Source organism: Urocitellus parryii, chromosome 1 (genome assembly GCF_045843805.1).
Source record: "Urocitellus parryii isolate mUroPar1 chromosome 1, mUroPar1.hap1, whole genome shotgun sequence".
In the NCBI taxonomy this organism is placed as follows: Eukaryota; Metazoa; Chordata; class Mammalia; order Rodentia; family Sciuridae; genus Urocitellus; species Urocitellus parryii.
The window spans coordinates 284,155,343-284,180,037 of record NC_135531.1 but is presented as its reverse complement, the minus strand read 5'-3'; the positions used below and the strand labels follow the sequence as shown (position 1 = coordinate 284,180,037).

Here is a 24,695-nt window from a genome sequence, read left to right as displayed (position 1 = left end):
TTTACATGGCAAGAGCCCCAGAGCATAAGAGCAGTGATGCTTGAAATACACATAAGAGCATCTGTAAGAGCTGTTAATTCACATCATTTTAAGAAGATGAGCACAATAGTACATTTTAGATAGCAAAACTACATTCACTGATTTTATTAATTATTATTATTAATTGTTATTAGTTACTGTCAACATTTTACTGTGTCTCATTTTTTAATTAACCCTATTGTAGGTATGTGCACAGGAGAAAGCAGTTGTTTTCATCAGCTTTTTCACTGCTGCAACTAAAAGAGCCAAAAAGAACAATGGCAAAAGAGGAAAAGTTTATTTGGGAGCTCACAGTTTCAGTGGGCTCAGTCTATAGAAGGCTGGCTCTGTTACCGCTGTTGACCGGTGACGAGTTCTTGCTCCCCGATGTTGAAGAATAACACCAAAGAAGCACGCCGAGGCAAGGTCAGAGTAGAAATTAGAAGTTTACTAAAGGACAGCAGAAAAGACTTCTCCTGGAGGAAGAAGGGGACCCAGAAGGTGGAATCCAGTTAGCAGGCAATGTGTTCCCCTTTTTATAGGTTTGGTGATGGAATGTAGGTTGGAGGGCCCGAGGGGTGGGACACAGGTGGGCCAAAAGGGCAGAAAGGACTTTTGGGATGGGCTTATCACTTCTCTGGGATGGGCCATCTCCAAATCTGTTGGGGGCTGTTCATTAACACTTCTTTGAGGTGGACTTTGGCATAGGGCCTTTTCGGGACTTCACTGACATTCCATGAATTGTCCTGCGTTTTCCCTGAGTCATTCCCAGCATGGCCTCCATTTTAGATTTCACTCGATATTAGACCCGATTTACCTAACTACACTGACTACCTAACTTTAAATCTGGCTTCAGCTCCATTCCTCCAGGGATCAAGGTGAGGAAGAACATCATGATAGAAGAGTGGGGTGGAGGGAAGTGTCTCATACCACGTTCAGGGAGCAGAGAGATGTCACTCTCCAGATACAAAATATATTCCCAAAAGCCATGCCCCCAGGGACCCACCTCTCCCAGTCACACCCTATCTGCCATCGCGGACAATGCAACCACTGGGTTAATTCCCTGAGCCTGTTTCTACATTCTGCATGAGGACATGGCTAGAAGATACTACCTAGGAAGAGGAGGCCCTAGAGCCTAGATCCTGGACTTCCCAGAGCTGTAGACAGTCAATTTCTGTTGTTTATAAATCATCCAGCCTAAAGTGTTTTGGTATAGCAGCCCAAGACAGCTAAGACACTTGTTTGTTATAAAGGATAGACATGAACACTCAGAAGAGATGGATATGATAAGGTCCAGGAAGATCCCCAGGACAGGAGGCTCTGCCTATGTGGAGTTGGGTGCGCCACCCTCCCTGTACATGGGTGTGTTAAGCAACTCAGAAACTCCCTGAACCACTGCTTGTAGAGACCTCTGTGAGACTTAATCACATAGGCATGATGGACTATTAACTCAATCTCCAGCTTCTTTCCCTTGAGGATGGAATGAGGACTGAAAGTTCCAAGCTTCTAGTCATTTGTTGGGTCTCTCTCATGCCCATCCTCCATCCTAAAGCTGCCCTAGAGCACACTGAGATCCTTATGAGAGCAAAAGACCCACATATTACCTAAAAGAGTCTGAAGGATTTAGGAACTCTGTGCAAAGAAACAAATATTAGAACAAAAGATGCTCCTAACACCCCTGTCACTCAGGAAGTAGGATTTGGAGAACTCTGCTCCAGGAACTGAGGGAAGAGGACAAACATGTGTTTCTTATTTTGTCACAACCTGTAATCTCTCCAACTCTGTGACTTGCTTCCCCCAGACCCATAGCCCCAGGCTAAATATGAAAAGAAAAGGAAACCCCACTGGAGAACAATCTGAAAATACCTGGAAGATCCTCCTCAACAATGTTCTCAGAATAAGGAAGGTCAGAGAAGCTGCACAGAGCCCCTATAGAGACTAATGACTAAATGTTGCATGGGGTCCCAGAACAGGAAAAGGTAAAAACTAAGAGAATCCAAACAAAGTATGAGCTGTAATTAAAAATAGCATGTTAATATTTACTCATTATGACAAGTGATGTAAAATGTTAACATATCAGACAAAATTTATATTCAGTCTGACTTGAATAGAGTTGAGAGCTTTTCACCCTGAATTCCCCTAAATCTCTTATAGGAAAAAGCAATCCCTCTTCTTCTTTGTTAAAATTTGTCTTCTCTGTTTAAAAGGCAGTAAGAAAAGCCCCCAGGGCAGGTGCTTTGAAGAAGGTGCATTGTTTCCATGATGTGAGCCCCCCCCCTTACTACCTCCTAGGCCCATGGCAAGTCTCAACTCCCAGCACAGATAGGCAGGCCAGGGGCTGCTCTTGGTGGACACAGGTGCACACACATGAGTGTGAGACACTGCTAATTTTTCACAATATAAAAAATATTTTAATCAAAATTATTGAATGATTTATATCTATTCACAGCTTTAAGCTTTTTGTGTCCTTTGAATTGGTTATGCCTGTTGGGAAAACATAACGGCAGCAGCACCCCAGAAAAAAAAAAAAAGAAAAAAAACCCAACATGGCGCCTAACGACCCTCTTTCTCCTCTTTGTTTCTTTCACGTTCCCTCGGGTGCCAATGTTCAAACCCTGCTGGTGGGAAGCCTTAGCCCCAATTAGAATTAACTTCTTGGGCTCTGGAACTGACATATGGAAGAGCTTGCCAATAAACGGGCACCCTGTTATCTACCTCAGCCCTTCGACCTCTCCTAGACCTATATAAACACACAGCCTTTGGTAATAAAGGGAAAACCTCTTTGGTGATCTGTGTCGTGTGGTGTGGCGTCTTCCAGTCTTACAATGCCAACTGTAAGACCCTATCAGTGACATAACTTTATATGTGAAGGGTTATTTATGGATAAGAATTTCTTCCCATCATTATTTTACATTCAAAAGCTTAGGAAACAAAGCATCTATCAATAGCATGGATGGCTTAGAGTAGATACCTTGTAGCAGCCACCCGCAGAATGTTAAGTACTTTTACAGTTCCTTCTATAACATAATACTGTGTACCTGTTTGAAAGGTAAAGAACAAATAGATACCAGATGATAGCCTGGTGATGGTAAACAGGACTCTCCAGTTGCTCAGGAAAGTGTTGCCAAGAACAAGGAGGGCATGAAGGCCTCATTGCTGCCTGCCTGGTCCCAGACAATGGTGACCTTCAAGGATGTGCATGTGGACTTTACCAGAGAGGAATGGCAGTGGCAGCTGCTAGACCCAGCTCAGTAGGTCATGTACAAAGATGTGATGTTGGAGAACTCTGAGAACCTGGTGTCCTTGGGGCACCAGATTCCTATTAGAGGTGATCCTGCAGTTGGAGAAAGGGGAAGAGCCCTGGCTGGTGGAGAGGGCAGTTCACCAAGAGGTGTGTCCAGATTTGGATTCTACTGTTGAAATGAAATCACCTGTTTCCAGTAAGAACATTTCTCAAGCTAAAAAAAAAAAAAAAAAAACATATAGCATTAAAGTGCAAGGAATGGCAAGGAAGGATCTCTGGTATCTGTCATTGGAAGACCCATTGGGCAAGTATCAGGAGAACAAGACAGACATTTGAGGCAAGTGGCCTTCACCCCAAAGAAAGCCTTTCCTCCAGGCAGGGTCTGTGAGAGTGGTAAGTATGAGGGCAGCTGCCTCCTTCTTGCTCAGATGGTGCTGAAGGAGTATTTCCACACACGGGGCTCAGATGAGAGAAGCATGAAACATGACCTGGCATTTAGGGGGCATCAGGGGCACTGCGTAGGTGACAGTGAGGAGTGTGGCCAGGCCTTCTGCAAAAGCATCCACCTGATTGAATGTGCGAGAGATCGCACAGGAGGTCAGCCCTGCAAGTGCCCTGCTGGCAGCAGCCCTCTCAATCCCGGGGCATCCCTCCACATGTCTCTGAGAACACACAGGGAGAAGCCCTATGAGTGTAAGGAACACAGAAAGTTCTTCAGCTGGCGCTTCAGTCTTACCAGGCACCAGCTCATTCACACTGGAGAGAAGCCCTTTGAATGTAAAGAGTGTGGAAAGTCCTTCAGCCGAAGTTCCCACCTTGTTGGGCATCAGAAGACACACTGGAGAGGAGCCCTATGAGTGTAAAGAGTGTGGAAAGTCCTTCAGCTGTTTCTCCCACCTGGTCACCCACCAGAGGACACACACTGGGGACAAAATGTACACATGCAGTCAGTGTGGAAAGTCCTTTGTCCACAGCTCCAGGCTCATTAGGCACCAAAGGACACATACAGGAGAGAAGCCCTACAAATGCCCCAAAAGGCCTTCCGACAGAGCATGCACCTCATCCTCACCAGAGAACTCATGTCCGAGTGGGGCCCTATGAGTGCAGTGAGTGTGGGAAGTCCTATAGCCAGTGATCCCACCTGGTGGTGCACCACCAGATCCACACTGGCCTCAAGCCTTTCGAATGTCAGGACTGTGGGAAGTGCTTTGGTTGCAGCTCGCACCTCTTCTCACATCAGAGGATCCATACTGGAGAGAAGCCTTACAAGTGTCATGACTGTGGAAAGTCCTTCAGCCAGAGCTCTGCCTTATCATGCACCAGAGAATCCATACTGGGGAGAATCCCTACAGGTGATGCCAGTGTGGGAAGGCCTTCATCCACAAGAATGATCTTGTGAAGCACCAGAAGACCCATGCTGGAGGGAAGACCTACAGGTGTCAGCAGTGTGGCCTCGCCCTCAGCCAGTTCTCCCCCTTTGTTGTCCATCAGGTAGGGCATACTGGGGAGCAGCTCTTCACCTGCCATCAGTGTGGGGCTGAGCTTGCAGGAAGCCCTGCCCTCACTTGCATTCCAGACAAGGTGTACTAGGGAAGCAAGGGCTGGTGTGGTCACTGTAGGGCATCCTTCACCCAGAGCATTGTAGAACACCTGGAGAGAAGCTCTGCACATGGACATATGTGGAGTCGGGTACAGTGGCCAAGCCTGTGATCCCAGCTACTCTGGAGGCTGAGGCAGAAGGATTGCAAGTTCAAGACCAGGCTCAGCAACAGTGCAACCCTGTCTCAAAATAAAGAATAACTTTATAGAGAGAAGTGATGGGAGTGGAGGGGAGGGGAAGAGGGAATAGGAAGGGCAGCAGAACAGAATAGACATTATGATTGCTGTATATAGGTGACTGTATGACCAATGTGATTCTGCAATCTGAACAATCAGAAAAATGAGAAATTATACCCCAATTGATTCAAATGTATGAATTGCCAAGATCATTGTAATGTCATGTGTAGCTAATAAAAAAAAATTAAAAGGGCTGGGGATGTGGCTCAAGCGGTAGCGCGCTCGCCTGGCATGCGTGTGGCCCGGGTTCGATCCTCAGCACCACATACCAACAAAGATGTTGTGTCTACCGAGAACTAAAAAATAAATATTAAAAATTCTCTCTCTCTCTCTCTCCTCTCTCACTCTCTCTTTAAAAAAAAATTAAAAAAGAATAACTTTAAAAAGGGTTGGGGGTGCAGCAGAGCATCCCTAGGTTCCATATCTAGTACCACCAAAAAAAAAAAAAAGGTCCTGGAGCAGGGAAAATCCACTAATTTCATTTCAGTACACAAGTCCAATTTTCTGAAGCATTATTGACCAACCGAAAGTGCTGGCCTGAGGAGGAGCTGTGAGGATGGTGGTTGGGGATGATCCAGCCTCATTACTGTCCTCAGAAGGAGAAGAGACGAGGGTGCCTGTGGGGGGGGGGGGTGACTTGCTGAGAATGAGAACAGCTGGGCTGCTGCACCAAGCTAGCAGGACACACTCCCTTGGCCAGGTGCTGCTCAGTGGCACTCCTGAGGTTGATGTCTTGGCTAGGTCACACTTTGGTTAGCAGCAAGGAAAATGCCTCTCATGTCAAACAGTAAAGAACACATTTACACTACCAGTGATACTCATTTTTAAATACAGTTCCACATGGGCAAGAATTCAGTGGAAAGATGAGAAAGTCTCAGTAAATGGGCAAAACTGACGTGTTAGGTTATGGGATTTGAGCTTTATAGTCTATTCAGTGTTGCTGAAATAATTATTAAGACATCTTAAGTGCACAGAAAGGACATCTAGTTTCTTCAGTATCCAGGAAGCTCGAGGACCACCTGCTAGCCAAGGTTCCTATTGATTCTAAATTATTTGGGGCCTTAGAGTTCCACTCTTTGCAAAAAGGTGCAGAAGTTTCCTAAGCATTTTAAAATGCAGCAATTCTCTGGATGTGGAGACTTAGAGGATCCTTGAACAAAGCTGCTCAAAGTACCTGATGTCCTTGTTTTGGCCTTTAAAAACCTCCCCTTGCTGCCATCTCCGTGGGCACTTGGATACTCAAGGGAGGGTCACCATTGGATCAGGAGCAGGAACCTGGGCAACATTCAGAGCACTTGTGTGCACCAGACAACCCAGCGCTGCCGAATCCTTTCCCTTTGTGGAGGAGACTTATTGCCCGAGGGCATGTACTTGAGCTGCCATGCCCAGGGTGAAATCCTACCTCTTTCCCTGACTAGCTGGTGCTCGTGGGCATCTGCTTGGCTTCTCTGTGCCTGAAGTGCAGACAGCCTCCCAGCAAGCTGGAGATGAGAGTAGCATATACCTTGGATCATCAAGGTGAGTGTTTGAGAGTGAGTGTGAAGCTGAGGGCCTCACATGTGCCAAGTTCTTTGTCACCATTACCATGATTGTTAATACATTCGCCCCATTGAATGTCACTTGTCACCTAACTTACATGTGCTTGTTGCTTCCTGGGTTCTCAGGTGCCTGAGAACCACCTGCTGACCAAGGTTCTTATTGATTCTAAATTTTGGGGGGCCATAGAGTTCCACTCATGCATGCTTTTCCCTTTTGCCTACATCAGAATTTACCTGTGAAAGTTACTGACAATTACTGAGATTATGGTTTAATTCCTGAGGATCAGTAACAGCTTTTAATATTGTACGCAAAATTGTTTTGTTGGTACAGAGGTCTTCTAGGGGGAAGACCCCAATCTTCAGATTCTCTGGTAAGTCTTTTTTACCCCCAAAAAAATCAGGAATAGGATCTGTTTTAATTTTCTGTTTCATTCTATAAATGAATCTTGTGTGCGTGTTGTAAAAAGTGTCAAAATCAAAGTGAAGTACCTTGCATCAACCCTAACAAAAAAATAAAGTCACAAGGTTGTGAAGGAAGAGCTGTCACGCATGATGGCCTGGTAGTGACTTTGACAAGATGCTCAGAGAGCCACATGTGCACTCAGAGGCCACGAGGCTTCACACAGGTGGCCTTCATGGGGCCGCCTGCCTAGCGGCTGTATTCAGCCTCACAGTGACATCACCTTGCTGTTCATGGATGTGACTAGTCATCTTTCAAAGTACCTGATGTCCTTGTTTTTGCCTTTAAAAACCTCCCCTTGCTGCCATCTCCGTGGGTACATCTGCAGTTTACTGTGACACACATTTTCCTATTGCAGTGCTGCTCCCAAGCAACAATTGACTTGGCTTCAGTGTCGCTGTGTGCTTCTCAGTTAGCAGTGGGGACTGACCAGGGTTTGCCATTTTATAGCACAGGTGATGCTCAGACGGCTGAAAGATACCATTGCAGAGACAAGCAGGTTGTGATCTCTCCCGGGAAGAACTAGAACAGTGGCTGGAATCAGAGTCTTGTCAAGGAGCACTTGTGCTTTGTGATAAAGTGGGGAGAACATCAGGGGTGGCAGAGCCAGTCAGATCCAGGGCTGCTAGTTTCCCCATGCTGTTCACATGCAGTGTGCTCCTGTCCGCGGTTTTCATTACGGCTGTAGTTCTTCACAGGAAAGTCAGAGTAGCCCTTTAAGTGGGCCGCAGGTTTTCTGATATCTGTAGCTGGTGTTCTTCAACTGTTCAAGGAGGATACTACTAATACCTGCTTCAGAGGGCTGTTGTGTGGACTGACATGATATGCAAGCCACACCTGGTAGTATATTTGTGAGGGCTGTGGGTGGTTCTGCTGTCAGCACCTGACAGGTGTCTAGCTGAAATGTTTCTTACAACAGTGCATCATTTGCAAATAATAAAAAGTACACAATAGCAGAACAGTTGTACATGGCATAACCATGGTGTGGCATGTCGTGTACCAGAAGTCTGACAGTGTGGGAAAGTGTCAGTGCTGCCACATACTGTGAAGAAAGCTCGAGCAGGGGCAGTGTGGAGCGAACAAAGCTGCTCAAGTGAACGCCTCCTTAGACAGCAGACAGTGCCACCCAGACCAACCAGTGTGTGGAAAGTTTACCTTCCTGCTGAGAGAACTGGAGTTTGCTCTTCTTTCTTTCATTCTACTTTTAAATTTACTTTTCTATTCTTGACAAAGTCTCCTTGAGGAACATAAGCTGGTTTTAGAATCAGGAAAACAGCCCCCTCAGTGATATAATTTTTTTTTCCCTCTTCAGAAACTCATGTTTGCGCGTCATCTTGATGAGGACCTTGAGCAAGTCCACAGGAAACAGGGTCGCTTCCCTGTCCTAGCAGTGAAAGGTAAGGAAGGAAGCCTGCTCCAAGTCCATGTGCCACAGCAGAGGCAAGCAGTGTTAGGGGGCCTGGGGAGCAGGCACAGTCTGCAGTTAGTAAGGGATGCTGCCAGAAGATGTGCAGGCAGACGGTGAGCATGGGAAGTGCAGGGGCGCAAGCCGGCTGTCCTCCTGTGAAGCACCTGCCTAGCCATGCAGGGCCTGGGCTCAGTCCCAGCACACATAAAAGAAGAGTGTCCCTTCTACAGCCAAGGTTGGGAAGCTCAGTGTGGTGTGCTCTACAGATTAGTCTTTTTAGATTCAGAGGCATTCGTGTGGAAATTGACAAAGTAATCAAAAATTTAAATGGTAATAAGAAGGGCCTAGAAAAACAAAAGAATTTCTGAAGAAGAAAAAAGTTGATTCAAGACCAGCTTGAGCAACTTTGGGAGACCCTGTTTGAAAATGAAAGGAGGCTGCAGATGTAGCTCAGGGTGGAGTGCTGCCTAGCATGCATAGAGATCTGGTTCAAGACAGTCATGCCAAAATGAGTGAGCAACAAGAACAAAACCCCAAGTATGAGGGCTGCACTACCTGATTTCACAGCTTTACCACAGAACTATGTTAGTAATACTGTGTATTATTGGCATCAGCCTGGGTATGGATCAGTAAGACGCGAAGTCTAGAAATCAGTCTACACCTAGATTCTCCAGTTTTGAATAAAGCCTCCAAATAATTTGGTGTAGGAAAGAGTTTTCAATGAATGCTGCTGAAATAACTAAGTATTTGTGTGGGGGCAGAGAAAGACTCCCCTTACTTCAAGGTATACAGAAGGAGTAACTTGGAATGCATCACAGACTTGAATATGAAAGCTGACAGTGAAGGTATCTAGGGAAAATACTTATGATAATAATGTAGGGGAAGATTTCTCAGCACTAAAAGCACAAGTTTTACATAAAAGAAAACTAAAAAAAAAAAAAAAAAAAAAAAGAACAGCCAAGCACAGTGGCAAATCCCAGCAACTCATGAAACTGGAGGAGGAGGATCACAAGTTCAAGGCCAGCCTGGGCAACTTAGCAAGGCCCTCTCTCAAAAATTTAATAAAGGGCTGGGGATGTAGTTCAGGTAGAGCTGGGTTCAATTCCTAGCATGCATGAAGCCCTGGGTTTTATCCCCAGAATGGAAATACCTTTAGCTCTTTAAAAAATACTGATTAGGCTGGGTGTGGTGCCACACACCAATCCTAGTTGCTGGGGAGGCTGAGGCAGGAGGACTGAGAGTTCAAAGCCAGCCTTAGCAACGTAGCAAGGTGCTTAGCAACTCAGTGAGACCCTGTCTCTAAATAAAAATATAAAAAAAGGTTGGGGAGGTAGTTCAGTGGTTAAGTACCCATGGGTTCAAGCCTGAGTACAAAAAAATACATACAAATGCATTGGGTGTTGTGGCACATGCCTGTAATCTCAGAGACTCTGGAGGCAGGAGGGTTTCACATTTGAGGCCAGCCTTACAACTTAGACCTTGTCTCAGAATACAAAGGGCTGAGTGTGGCTCTGTGGTAAGGCACCCCTGGGTTTAATCCCCAGAACTGCAAAACCAACAAAAACCAGGCAAGACCTCCACTGCTGTGGAAGCAGGGGAAGGTGGAGAGTAAGCAGGGGCCCATTGATGGTGAAAGGGTAAAGTTTCTAAGCTGGAAAGCTTGAATATAAAAGATTAGGTATTATTAAGTTCCTCTGTTACACCCAGATTCCTGAGATAGTTAAGACAACACCCTACTGGCCATTTAGCCTAGGGCCCTGTGCAGTTCGTCACAGGGCCTGGACCAATCAGTTTGAATGTGTAACCCGCTTACGAATGACCAATCAACCCCCGCCCAATCTGTTCCCACCAATGAATGTACCAATCACGTTTCAGAGTTGTTGTTCAATTTCCCCGTGCCTCATGATTTGTTCTGATGTATGCAAAGCCTCCCGCCCTCCCCAAAAAGTGTACTTAAGCTCTGTTTGAACCTCTGCTGGGGGCTCTGAGCTGCACTCCCTTCTTGAGTGGGCACAGAGTCCCAGCGCGCTGGAATGGATCCCCAATAAATCCCCTTTTGCCAATTGCATGGAGTAAGTCTCTTGTGTGGTCTCTCCCTCCGACGTTCCGCCGGACCCCCCCCCTTACAATGGGAGTCGTTTTGGGCACCCTGCTGGCCACCTTCGTCCTCAGTGTCTGATTCTGCAAGCTCACTGGTGTTGGTGGCAACAGGCAAGTTCTGCCCTGAGATCTTGGGAACAGGAAGTCTCCCCCAGGCCAGCGGAGAGCTGGAGTCAGAACCTCTCCACTTGGAAATGACTGCTCTGAAGAGTTAGTAAGTGCTAACTTACTGTTAGTAAGAGTTAGTAAGAGTCAGAAAAAAAAATCTAATAGTGAATTTTTTCTAGCATAATGCAAATAATTGGATGCTGAATAAAAATTAATATACAAAGCTGAATAAAATAAAATAAAATTGAAAATAACCCAGAAGTTCAGGGAATTGGAAGGATACACCCAATATCAAACAAAAATCTTGAGCTCATCAGTGTCAGCACTGACTTCTCCAGCCAGAGTAAAGTCCACAAGGTCCTGGCCCCCAAGTCAGGCCTGCCCTCTCACAGGAACTATCCCTATCTTCAGGTCAGAGGGACTGCTGTTCCCTTTGAGGCTCACAGACCACTTCCTGACTGAATTCCCGGGTCTGAGGTCTAGCACCATGATAATTGCAAATTCCTTCCACTGGTCTGACCACGGTTTTAAGGGTGTCCTCATCGTTTATGCAGAACACGGGGCTGGGAATCCCTGCCGGGACTAGACACCAAGCCTCCTGGAAGGGTGTGCACACCTGGCCCCGGATCCCACTGCACCACAAGTGGTATGCTACAGGAACAGTCCTGTGGCACTTTCTTTCACTGCCCACATCTCGGTTTGCTGCCTCCAAACTCCTGGGCCCCCTAGTACCACGATTACCTTGCGGGACTCCGTTAAGGGGGTGGGGGGGACCCACGCCACAGCAATCCTAAGGTTTAAAGCCCTCTAGACAAGACGAGCCCCTCGGTCACAGACCATAGTGCACAGACCCCAGCCTGCAGAGCCACGTGAGGAGACGCAGGGAACTGCGCCGGCGCCCGCCCAACGTTTTCAGAGGACTCCCTTCAGAGACCCAGGTCAGGTCCCCGCCAGAACGGGCTGCACCGTGACTGACAGGTACGGCTCCGCCCTCCGCCCCGCCCTTCCACCCTGAAGAACGCCGATTGGCTGGCCCCCACGTCCGCAGCGCGGATTGGCAGCTGTACGACAGTCGGCACCCGTCGCCTCTGGTGGGGCTCAGACGCCCGCGGCTGGAGCTCAGGGCGTGGCGGCAGCGGCTGTGCGTGGGCGCCTCCCTCCCTCAGCGGCCTCGCCCCACAGCACCCGGCCTGCAGGGCGTCCCCCCAGGAGCCCCAAATGGCCCCGCAGTCCCAGAAATCCCGGGGCTCTCCCCAGCAGACCGCGGGTCCCAAGTCAGGGAAGGGGCAGCCCGGGCCTGGCGCCGAGCCTGTCCGCCCGAGACCGAGCGGCCCCCTCGCCGGCATCCCGGCTCGCCGTGAGGGACCCAGACCCGCGGCCCGACCGAGACCCTCCGCCCGAGGGACCCCCAGCTCCCGGGCGGACTGCCTCAGCCTCAGGGTCCCCTCCCCCGCCCGAGCGGCCACCGTCTCCTCCGCCCGAGGGACCCCCAGCTCCCGGGCGGACTGCCTCAGCCTCAGGGTCCCCTCCCCCGCCCGCGCGGCCACCGTCTCCTCCGCCCGAGGGACCCCCAGCTCCCGGGCGGACTGCCTCAGCCTCAGGGTCCCCTCCCCCGCCCGAGCGGCCACCGTCTCCTCCGCCCGAGGGACCCCCAGCTCCCGGGCGCGGACTGCCTCAGCCTCAGGGTCCCCTCCCCCGCCCGCGCGGCCACCGTCTCCTCCGCCCGAGGGACCCCCAGCTCCCGGGCGGACTGCCTCAGCCTCAGGGTCCCCTCCCCCGCCCGAGCGGCCACCGTCTGCTCCGCCCGAGGGACCCCCAGCTCCCGGGCGCGGACTGCCTCAGCCTCAGGGTCCCCTGTCTCCTCCACCGAGGGTCTCCTACACCCCCATCCTGAGGAGCCCCAAGTGGCCCCTGGTCTCCCACCCAGCGGAGCTCAGACTCCACAGTGCCTGTTACCTCAGCCTGAGGGGTCCCTGTCTCCTCCACTGGAGAAGCCCCAGTCTCCGCAGGGCGAGCTGCCTCAGCCTGAGGGACCCTGAATGGACCCCACCTGAGAAGCCCTGGTCTTCCTAGTGCAGATTGCCTCCGCCTGAGGGGACCCCAAATCTACCCCACCATGAAACCCCAGTTCCCCCAGTCAGAGGGCACCTGAGTGTCCTGGGCCTGAGAGCCCCATTTCGGACCCCCAAGGTTTACAGGCTCTGCTCCTCAAGCTGGGGTTCCCCGGGGAGAGCTCAATCCTGGGAGCCTCCCCTTGGCTGTCATCCCGTGGGGCTTGTGGATCAGACCCTGACCCGGGTGTGGTGGTCAAGGCCTGGCCTCTGCAGGCACCTGGGCCTCCTTGCTCAAAGGGCCAGGACAGAAGACACAGCCTGGCTGCGTGTGGATCCACACCCAGATCCTCTCCTCATAAAACCTCCTCCCTGCCCTGCGCGCACCAGCTGGTAGAGAGGACAACTCTCAGCTCCTTCTTCTTCCACAGAAGGCTGAGCCCGCCCAGAGGGCATCGTGCAGCACCATGAGTGCCACTGACGGGTCCCCAGATGAGAGCACCAAAGGAGATTTAGGGAGGCCTGAGAGGAAGCCCAAGGTAGAATATGGGAGGCAAAGCAAAACTCCAGAAAAGGTCTGTGGGAGGGGCAAAAGCAATAGGGCCTTGGGATGCACACCTGGTGGCCCTTCCAGTGAAAGCAGAAATGGGATGTGATGATGACTCCTGGGATACAGGAAGGAGGGGGAGGCACATCAGCAACTGCTCCATGGAAACTAGGACGATAACCAGTGCCTATTCTGTTAAAGAGGCATCTGCAGCAGGGGAAACTCTTTACCCTGATTCACAGAGACCACCCAGAGGTGCCAGTCTATTCCCTGCATGCACAGTGAAAGAAAAGGCCAAGATCTTGTTCCGATGTATGCTATCACTTCACAAGAAATCTCTTTTTTCTCCAGGTTAAAGATGCTTTTAAAGACGTTTCCATTTACTTCTCCAAGGAAGAATGGGCAGAGATGGGAGAGTGGGAGAAAATTCGCTATAGGAATGTGAAAAGGAACTATAATATGCTGATATCTATAGGTAATAAGAGGGCCTAGGAAACAAAATACAGATCTCTAGTCCTTGTATTATGCTGGCTCTCTTAGGGGCTAGAGCTGCCTACAGTTCCCTTCTGTTTGGAGACAATCTGGAAGGAGACTGTTCTTTTGTGTCAGTGCAGGCCTAAGTAAGTGCAGCATTGGCCATGCAGCAATCCCACCTTGACTCTCCCAGACTGCCTAGCCTTTCTGGAACTTTCTATTGTCATTGACCTTTTTCCTCCTCCCAGCACTTCCATTTTAGGAGAAGGATTTTGCTTCTTTCCAGGTTTCAGAGCCCCTCGACCAGCTTTCATGTGTCACCAAAGGCAAACCATCAAATTGCAGATGGATGACACTGAGGATTCTGATGAAGAATGGACACCTAGACAACAAGGTGAGAGGCCAGGAAGCTTTAGAGCTTGCCTTCTGAAACCATACCAGGTTTAGGGCTGGGGATGTGGCTCAAGCGGTAGCACGCTTGCCTGGCATGCGTGTGGCCCGGGTTCGATCCTCAGCACCATATACCAACAAAGATGTTGTGTCCGACAAGAAAATAAAAAAATAAATGTTAAAAATTCTCTCTCTCTCTCTCTCTCTCTCTCTCTCTCTCTCTCTCTCCACCCCCCTCTCACTCTCTCTTTAAAAAAAAAAATGAAACCATACCAGGTTTAGTCTCAGAAGTTAATAAGAAACTAGTAGTTCCTCAAAAACAAGTTTCAGCAAAGGAGTAAGATGCAAGACTATATACACTAAGAAGACATTCCCATAAAATTTTTAGATGTGTGAAAAAAACTGTATATAATATGTGTGTGTACATGTACACACAATAAGTGGGAAATATAATAAAATGTGAATATTGTGTATTTCATATATGAATATGAAAATCAAGTCCAGAAAAATGAATATCATAAAGAGGAAGTTCTGGAAGGTGGCTTGGTTGGTTTTTTTTATTCTCATTTTTAAATTTTGAAATAGAGGTAAAAAGATCTGAAGAATCTTCAGAATATGGAAGAACACTGAGACCAGACTGAATCATGAAGGATGAATAGGGTCTGCAGTATCATTCTCCATACTTACATGTTTTGAATTTATCATTCTTTTTGAAAACAATTTTTGTTATACTTGTTAATCAAAAGACAATTTAAAACAGCTTAATTAAACTCCAAGCCTCCCTTAAAGTTTGTTAACATGAATCTAATAGTTTGGTTATTGGATTAAATGTCTTAGAAGAGAAAATTATTAATATATTAGGGAAAATACATATTTTCTTATGCATATTTAATCACACCACATGATCCTTAAGCCCTTGACTTAAATCTTAGAGAGGGTTGGAGGGAGCTATTTAATTTTCCTGATCTTTCTCTCATGTCATGCTCAGAGCCAGCATCCGATAAATAAAATAACGTACAATCATTAAAAAATAGAAAGAAGCTCGTTTCCTCTTCCACTACTTGGACAGGAAATTTTAAAAGAAGATACAAGGGGCTGGGGTTGTGGCTCAGTGGTAGCACACTTGCCTGACATGTGTGAGGCACTGACTTCAATTCTCAGCACCATATATAAGTAAATGAATAAAATAAAGGCTCATCAACAACTAGACAATACATATTTAAAAAAGAAGAAGAAGATACAATATGCCTAAACTGGATAAAGCAATTTGGATTATGTCTATGATTTCTCATCTATGGATTTTAGGTGCCTTAGGCTCTTAAAAATTGTGTAAGACATTTAAAGGACCAATGTTTACTTGTCTGTAAAGGTATTAAGATGAAAATACAGTCTTCATGGAGAATGTATCCCCATGGTTTATCCTACCTCTACCCCTCTATCTGGATCCAGGTAAAATCTACAACCTAATAAATTCATCATTTTTATACATGGTGGCAAGAAACCATACAACATAAAATCACCATTCTGTCTATTTTTAAGTGTACAACATTGTTAGTTATATACATGTGGTATGTGATTGAAATTGTCTACAGCCGTAATCAACAACACCCCGTTTCCTCTTCCCCCTAAACTCTGACATGCAAAATTCTACTTGTGTTTCTGTGAATCTGATTGCTTTAGGTACTTCATATAAGTGGGATCACGAAGCATTTATCTTTTGGAAACTGACATATTTTACTTAGCAAATGTCGTCCAGGTTCATGGATTTTCCCTTTTTTTTCTTCCAATGGTTTTATAGTTTCAGGTTGTATACTTAGTTCTTTAATTCATTTTGAGCTAATTTTTCTTTTAATTGTCCCTATCCATGGGGAATTGTTTCCAGGAACCCCTCCTGTCTACCAGGAGGATACTGAAAACATGAGGATACTGAAGAATCAAATACTGTAGTATTTGCATGTAACCTATATAATCCTCCCAATCACTTTAAATCATCTCTAGATGACTTATAATACCTAATGAAATGTAAATGCAATGCAAATACTTGTTGTATTGCTTAGGGAATAAGGAAAAGAAAAATCATCTGTACATTTTTAGTATAGATGCATTTCACTTAACCACTGAGCTACATCCACAGTCATTTTGTTTTTTGTTTTGAGACAGTGTGTTGCTATCTCTTAGATATTCAGCCCTTGCAAAGTTGCTGAAGCTGGCTTTGAACCTGCAATCCTCCTGTGTCAGCCTCTTGTGTCACTGGGATTATAGGCATGGGCCACCACACCCAGCTTTTTTCAAGTATTTTTATTTATGATTTGTTGATTTCAAGGATGTGGAATCCACAAATATGAAGGTACAACTGTATATTTTTAAGACAAAGGCCATTCTTCATTCCTTTGTGTGTGGATATCAGGTTTTCCCAACCTGATTCTTGAAGAGATTATTTGTCCTATTGTGGAGTCTTGGCACCTTTGTGAAACACTAATTTAGCCATATATGCAGAAAGTCTTTTTAACCTGTCTCATTTTATTTCCTTGGTCTATATCTCTTTATGTCACTATCACACTGTTTTGAATGATGTAGCTTTGTAATCAGGAAGTGTGAAACTTCCAACTTTGTTCTTCTTTTTCAAGATTGTTTTGGTTATTCTGGGGTCCCTTGAGATTCTGTATTTATTTTTTTAAAATTTTCTGCAAAAAATGGCATTAGTATTTTTATAGGATGACATTGGATCTGTAGACCATTTGGATAGTATGGAAATTAATAATGTTCAATCTTCTAAATCCATTTGTTTGTGTCTTTAATTTCTTTCATTAAAAGGTCATAGTTTTTAGTCTTTAAGACTTTTGCACCCTTGACAAAGTATGTCCTAAATACTTTGTGGGGGTTTTTTTATGCTTTGTTAGAAGAGTAGAAGTAGTGAGAGGGGGAATTCATGCCTTTTTCTGACCTTAGAGGACAGTGTTTTATCACTGAATACATTTGATGTGAGTTTCTCCTAGGTTTTAGTCAATTTTTTCACCACTGTCACAAAAAAAGACCTGACAAGAACAATGTAGAGGAGGAAAAGTTTATTTGATGCTCTTGGTTTCAGAGGTCTCAGTGTAGAGATGGCCAAATCCATGCTCTGCCCTGAGGTGAAGCAGAGCATTATGGCAGAAAGGTGTGGACGGGCGACCAGAAAGAAGAGAGAGAGAAAGAGACAGAGACAGAGAGAGAGCTCTGCTTACCAGGGACAAAAAATAAACCTCAAAGGCACACTTCTAGTGACCCACCTCCTCCAGCCACACCCTATCTGCCTACAGTCACCTCACATTAATTCTATCAGTGGATTGATGTGTGACTCGATCATTTCACCTCTAAACCTTCTTGCATTGTTTCACACATGAGCTTTTGGGGAAACACCTCATCTAAATCATGACATCCTACATGACCTTTTCATGTGGAGGTAATTTCCTTTGATTCCTGGTTTGTTTTGCATTTTTGTCATAAAAGTCCAAATATTCTTTAAAATACCAGATATATATGAACATAGGATAAATCAGAGATGAAGTTTTTCTATTTTTTAAAGACATTCAAAGAACCAGGCATGGTGGTACACACCTGTAATCACATTGGCTCAAGAGACTAAGGCAGGAGGATCACAAATTCAAAGCCAGTCTCAGCAACTTAGTGAGACCCTAAGCAACTTAGCAAAACCCTGTCTCAAAATAAAAAATGAAATGGGCTGGGGATGTGGCTCAGTGGTTAAGCACCTCTAGGTTCAATCCCTGGGGCTAAAAAAAAGATATTTAAAAATTGATGATATCAGGGCATGGTGGCATGTGCCTGTAATCCCAGCATCTCAGGAGGCTGAGGCAAGAGGATAATAAGTTCAAAACAAGCCTCAGCAAAAGTGAGGCACTAAGCAACTCAGTGAGACCCTGTCTCTAAATAAAATACAAAATAGGGCTGGGGATGTGGCCCAGCTCTTGAATTGCCCCAAGTTCAGTCCCTGGTACCAAAAAATAAAAGTTGATGATGTTCCTAACAAAAGGAAAGACTTGAGTGATACTTTAGATACTGTTTAGATACTGTTTGTATATCACCTTTATGTCATCCTTGGTATTGATATTGATTAGTGTAGCATTTTTCTGCTCCTAATCAGAATCTCCAGAGTTTGGAAACATTTTCCAACAAAAACACTGATTTCTCATTGCCTTTTAGTTAAACCTCCTTGGGTGGCCTCCAGAGTAGAACAGAGTAAACCCCAGAAGGTGAGTGTCTTCTAAGTTCTGTTAGCCAGAAAATCTTCCTCATAGATGCAAACACAGGTAAGAGAAAAAAAAAACACAAAGCACCCTTCCCAATCACATGACAGTGTTTGTCATCACCATCATTTTAAAAGATAATAAGAATAGTAACAACTTGCTGCCTTTGTGCATGAGCTCTGGGAGAGACTGGTCTACACCTGGCTTTCCTTAGAAATCCCAGACCCTTTTATGTTATCTGAATAATTCAAACTTTACAAATTAAACTAAAAGTGACAGGGCTAATGAATGCTGAAGACAATACCCTTGAGCTACATTTCAAATGTAGATGTGGTTGAGGGGGCAAAATTGACATAGACTTGTGGAAGAAATGACCACCCACATTAATACCACTTTCAATAGTACACAGAACACTTTGGTGAACACTTAGATTTCATGTTCACTATCATATTAATAACTAGCATTTTGCTAATTTATGGCTCAGAAAACTGAAGAACATTGGTGAATAGTGCACCCTTACTCAAGCAAAACTGGTGCAGGAACCAGTTAATCAATCACAAAGCCAAACACTCCTTCCAAGATATGGCAGTTTGCAACCTTCAGCATTTCTCTCTCAGTTTTCCAGAACCATTTCTGCCAACATTTCTTCATTATCTTCCCAGCCTTACCACTTTTACTCTATTTTCTGAGTGTGCTCTACCCCTCGGCTTTTCCCACATTTCCCCTCCCATTGCAGATGATACCCTCTTTTTCTCTACAAGTGTTAGCCCTTCATTCACAGACTATAGTGATTATCTAGCTGGTCTTCCAGGTATTCTCCCTTCCTCTGTCTCAAGTGCATGGATCTCAAGGAAAACTGAAAGGAAAGAGCCTTGGGACATGGGACAAGTCCAGGATCACAGACGACTTAGGCTCTTCCTTTCACCTCAGTATTCAGACCCCTCAGGAAGTCCCAAGGGTTACTGAAGCATTAACCAAAATCATACATCAGAAAATATGTCATAAGATCTTAAGAACTAAAGAAATGTGTATTGTATTTTCATATGCGACTCTCATTGAAGGGAATGCCTGAGGTGCTGTTAAGTAATGAATCTAGTTTGAAAGAATTGTCAGGAACAGCAAATTTACTGAACACAAGTGGCTCAGAACAAGTCCAGAAACCAGTGTCACCTCTCAGAGAAGCAAGTACCTCTAGACAGCACTCTAGACGAAAATTAGGTAAGAGAAAATAATACGGGACTTTAGTCTTTCCAGCTCCTCTAGAAAGGTTGATGAGATGGTCTAGATATGTGAGGCAGACCTTGGAGAGGCCTGAACTTGGAGAGGCTGATTAGGCTGAGGGACTGGACCTTGGGTTCATATTGATCTGCAGGTACAAACATTGACTCTGAAGCCACATGGGTGGTTTATTGTCCACATAGAAACACTGGGACCTTGCTTTGATCTTATAAACTTGGTGAGATTCTAAATGCTAATCTGTAAAATGAGGATAAGGATACATAGTTCATATGTTGTTTGAAAGCACTGAGTAAAATTGCTGATACACACCAGGGGTCCAGTAGATCTACCTGTGGGACCACACTTCCTTAATGTTGTGTTTCTGCCTTTGTGCAATGCCTTACATGCCATGTGCCCTCTACCAATATTTTGTGAATGAATGAATATGTTGAATGAACCCTTTTCTAGGTATAAAGTTTGGGCAAGTAGAAATTAAATATGAAAATGAGGACAGCCAGACATTAAAATTGCCTTAGGCATCTGAGTGAGTGTGAATGTGGAACCGTAGTTTCTATGAACCAGTAGTTAAGCAGGGGCAGAGTATGTGGAAGGAAAGATGATGATTTGATGGTAGGAGATATTCCATTTTCTGGAGAAATAGGGACAAACCCTCCAGATTTCCAGCTTCACTCACCTTCTGTTCTCCAACTTAGAACTCAGGACAAAGGAGGTTGAAGTGAAGATGTACAGCCTGCGAGAAAGGAAGGGCCACGCATACAAAGAAGTCAGCGAGCCCCAGGATGATGACTACCTCTGTAAGTGACCCCTTGGCCCACTCATGCAGAAGCTGCTGTGTTCTGGTGCAATAATCTGTCCTGCCATTCAGCCCTCACATCTCTTCCTTCCTCTACTGACCCACAGTGCAGGACTGAGTGGGAATAGCATGGTGCTGTACTCTTTCTAAAACTCTTTATATATAGGAATGTGTGCCTACCTCTCCTAACACCTGCTACTCTCACTTCAGATTGTGATAAGTGCCAGAACTTCTTCATCGACAGCTGTCCTGTTCATGGGCCCCCTACATTCATAAAGGACAGTGTGGTCAACAAGGACCATTCCAATCACTCAACCCTCAGTCTGCCCCTTGGGCTGAGAATTGGACCATCAAGCATCCCAGAGGCTGGGCTAGGTGTGTGGAATGAGGCAACTGATCTGCCACTGGGTCTGCACTTTGGCCCCTACAGGGGCCAGATCACAGAGGATGAAGAGGCAGCCAATAGCGGGTACTCCTGGCTGGTGAGTGCCTCCCTTCCCTGTTTTCTAGCTGTGGTGTGATGTGTAAGGACAGGGACAGGGCAACATGGTTAGCTCTGTGGGCTCGAGGATCTTTGCATGCACATGGAACCCCTTCAAAATTAGAGGGTAAGTGGGAGCAAAGCAGTGTAGAGACAGATTGCTGCCTCCACCCTGTGGAGCCTCTGCTCTGCCGGGAAAATCATCATAGTATGTGGATGATGGCTAGGGATGTACTGTGTGGTCCCAAGGCATGGCTGAATCTGCGCACCCCTCAAAGAGCATCCACGAAAGCAGAGTGACATGATTGGGCTGGTTATCACCTCTCAGAGCTTTAACTTGTTTTCCTGAAACCCAGATCACCAAGGGGAGGAACTGCTATGAGTATGTGGATGGAAAGGATGAGTCTCAGGCCAACTGGATGAGGTAAGGCCAGGAGGTCCCTGGGCTCTGGGGAGGGCTATTCCTGTCCTTCTCCTCAGGCCCCCTCAGTGGTTCTCAGGCGTCTCTTCCTCATTTTTCTTGCACATCACTCTTTCACATCATGAACATTGGGACAAGAGAAATAAAATATAAATACATAATTTACTTTTTATCAAAAATGCAAATCTCCGTGCTAGACAAAATTGGGACACTGAGATGAAGCTCGAGCAGCCTAAATTCCTTTGAGAAACTGGATTAATACTTTTTTCTAAAGTTATTAATCACTTAGTGTGTTCCAGTTCAAAGAGCAGACTTTGTTATTTGAACAGATCATACAACCCATGTCCATGTGCGGGACTGTGGCAGACAAACATGAGGCATTTTATTATAGGAACATTTAACTGTACTTTTCCTGGGATTTTTTGTTTTATTATTGTTTTTGTTTCATTTTGAAAAGTACACAGTTCCAGGACAACCTAAAAGGGACCTTAAATCTGTAAGCAAGAAATCTTGATAGCCTCAGCCACTAACACTGGGTCTGAGCCTGAGGAGAAGCAAGCCTTAGGGGGCCGAGGGTCCCCATGCTGTGTGCCCTTTACCATGAGGGCTCTTGTTTTACCAGGGGATAGAGCCCATGAATAGGGTGTTGTCAGTAAGACAAGGAGACCCCTGGGTTTCTATGGGAACCTGTGTGAGGCAGGTGAATGGCACCTGAGCAGGCAGCAGAGAGCCCTCTCCAGAGAAGATGACTCGGGCGTAATCTAGAATCACAGCACATGGCCAGCACCAAGTTCTGTGGTGTGTGGCAGAAAGTCATGAGCATTCAGAGAACCTGCAGGTCATTGGGTAGTATGGCCTTCGAGGTGGAGGGACATCTGGAACTGGGCTTAGGTGAAGGGAAAGACTTCTAGGCCAGGTGAGCATATGACCTGGTGAAAGAGACTGGGGCAGAAAAGGTTCCTGAGGAAGTGGGGGGTGGCATCACCAGAGCACAGAAGCAGTGACCACCAGGTGAAGGGACAGACACAGACCTGACAGGGAGGGGAACTGACCACCTGGTACTTCCTTCCCTTTGCCTGTCTCAATGCCAGGTATGTGAACTGTGCCCGGGATGACGAGGAGCAGAACCTGGTAGCCTTTCAGTACCACAGACAGATCTTCTACCGAACCTGCCGGGTCATCAGGCCAGGCTGTGAGCTGCTGGTGTGGTACGGGGACGAGTACGGCCAGGAGCTGGGCATCAAGTGGGGCAGCAAGTGGAAGAAAGAGCTCTCAGCAGGGAGAGGTGGGCCACTATGATTCCTTAAAACAAAGGAAAGAAATAATTCTCCCTGAGAATTTTCATGTTTTAGCTCTCAAGTAGAGTGATAGGCTATCTAAAGCCAGTAGGAATTTCAAACAGGTACTTCAGAAATTAAAGATTAATGTCATAAGCCTTTGACTCTTAGGAACCATCTTTTTATTTTAAAATATTATTTTTAATGTGTAAGTACTTTAAGTACTTAACATATAAGACCATATTGTGCTTAGAGACTAAAGCAAATTCTCAAGTCCCTGCATGCTCTCTCACTGAGCCAGTGTCTCCTGGCCTTTTCATATGTTTCCCTTAACTTCCTTTAAATCTCTAAATAATGTGCATGTGTTGTTACTCATTCATTATGTCAGCTAGTGACCCTCCTCTGTGCCGGGAACTAAACCGTGCAAATTGAACAGACAGTGAGAATGACTGCTCTCGGTCAGCTGGCACACGGATTAGAGAAACACAGGTTCTCATGCAAGCTTGTACCTGACACATCTGAAGAAAACTAACCTACAGAAAGTACTTAGGAAACCATGTGAGGGGAGGGTAACATAGCAGATATGGTCAGGGAAGGTTCTCCCAGGAGATAAAATTTGAGAGGTGCAAATAGCTGTGGGTAAAGGACTCCAGGCAGAAAGAGCAGCTCCTGAAAGTGCTCTGAGGCAGGAAAGGTTTGGTATTTGGTGACTGGCTGAGACCACTCAGGTAAAGGAAGCAGAGAACAAAGACACATGGAGGCCTGGAAATGTAGGACCTATGACTTGTGCCAAGACCCTGGAGATGGTGACAATTGCAGTTTTGGTTCTCTGTTCTAAGATGATGCTGTGGTTAACTCATGACTGCAGTGTGTGATCCCTTCAGATGCTACTCCAGCCTTCAGGTGAGAGGGTAGGAGGTTGGGAGAAGGTGAGAGTCAGAGAGGGAAGACAACTGACTAGGATCTATTTTGAAACAGAAATTCCTGTTGTATTTGTAATGGGTTAAGACAATTAAATAGGTCAAAAAATGAATGCTGGCTGTGAGGCTTGGGGAAGGGCATATTTTCACTTCATGATTTGTGGAGCATGGAGAGAGAAGCAGTTCATGGCTGTTGCACAGCAGAAGCCACAGTCCCTTAGTTAGTGGGTTCTGGGCCACACTCTCTTGTCCTCATTGAGAGACAGGCATATAACACTCCTCAACTACGTCTTTCTTTTTGATTGGAGGACTGAAATTCAGACTGACTGATACACCTCTATATGGCCTCCCACAGTTGCAGATCCCCAGGATGAGAGGATCCTAGCTAATAAACAGATCCTTTTCCTCTCTAGGAAAAGTCACTGAAGAAAGTTCTACCTAATTCATCAAGTGTTATTTCTCAATAGAATGAAATAGCTGCAGACAGAGTATCAGGAAATGTGTTCAGGAATCTATATGCAAGGGTGTGGGGAGTGGCAGAGGATGGCTGGGCAAGATGGACACGTCTTACAAGAGAGTCATGGCATGTGGGGCATGGTCACTGCAGCTCCATCAGTGGCAGAGAAGCTGCCTCTGAAGCTACTGGAAGGTCCCTAGTCTGGCTGACATGTAGAAAAGGCCCTTGACCTGGGCTTTCTGGATTTCTGAGCATATAAAATAAAATAAAAATGGACTAGAAAAATACACTGTGGGGGGAAACAGCTTGTGTTCTTAGCACATAAAGACTGAGTAGTGATGCAGGCCTTGCCACACAGCAAAGAAGATGCACAGACAGCTTGTCTACATCTGCCCTGACCAATAACTTCCTCTTTCAGCAGAACCAAAGCCAGAGATCCATCCTTGTCCCTCATGCTCTCTGGCCTTCTCCAGTCAGAAATTCCTCAGTCAGCATGTGGATCGCAGTCACCCATCTCAGATCTTCCCAGGAACATCTGTGAGAAAAAAATTCATACCAGGGGACTCTTCTCCAAGAGATCAGCTTCAGGAACAGCAACATCCTGATCCACATGGCTGGAATGACAAAGCCAGAGGTCAAGAAGTCCAAGGAAGTTTGAAACCCACACATAAAGGGACAAGGCAGAGGGG

General features: G+C 46.0%; 1 protein-coding gene and 1 pseudogene across 1 annotated transcript; both read left to right on the top strand.

The window, feature by feature from the left end:
* Positions 1–3,159: 3,159 nt before the first annotated feature.
* LOC113177420 (zinc finger protein 10-like) lies at positions 3,160–4,852 on the top strand (annotated as a pseudogene).
* A 3,223-nt stretch (positions 4,853–8,075) lies between these two features.
* On the top strand, positions 8,076–24,664 carry LOC113177421 (histone-lysine N-methyltransferase PRDM7-like). Its single transcript, XM_026381960.2, is given in 14 exon segments — positions 8,076–8,111; positions 8,409–8,493; positions 11,730–11,857; positions 13,195–13,302; positions 13,662–13,785; positions 14,071–14,178; positions 18,375–18,424; positions 19,480–19,636; positions 20,350–20,451; positions 20,661–20,932; positions 21,288–21,355; positions 22,444–22,584; positions 22,586–22,637; positions 24,428–24,664. Coding segments are annotated over 14 exon segments (1,668 nt in total).
* The last annotated feature ends 31 nt before the right edge of the window (positions 24,665–24,695 follow it).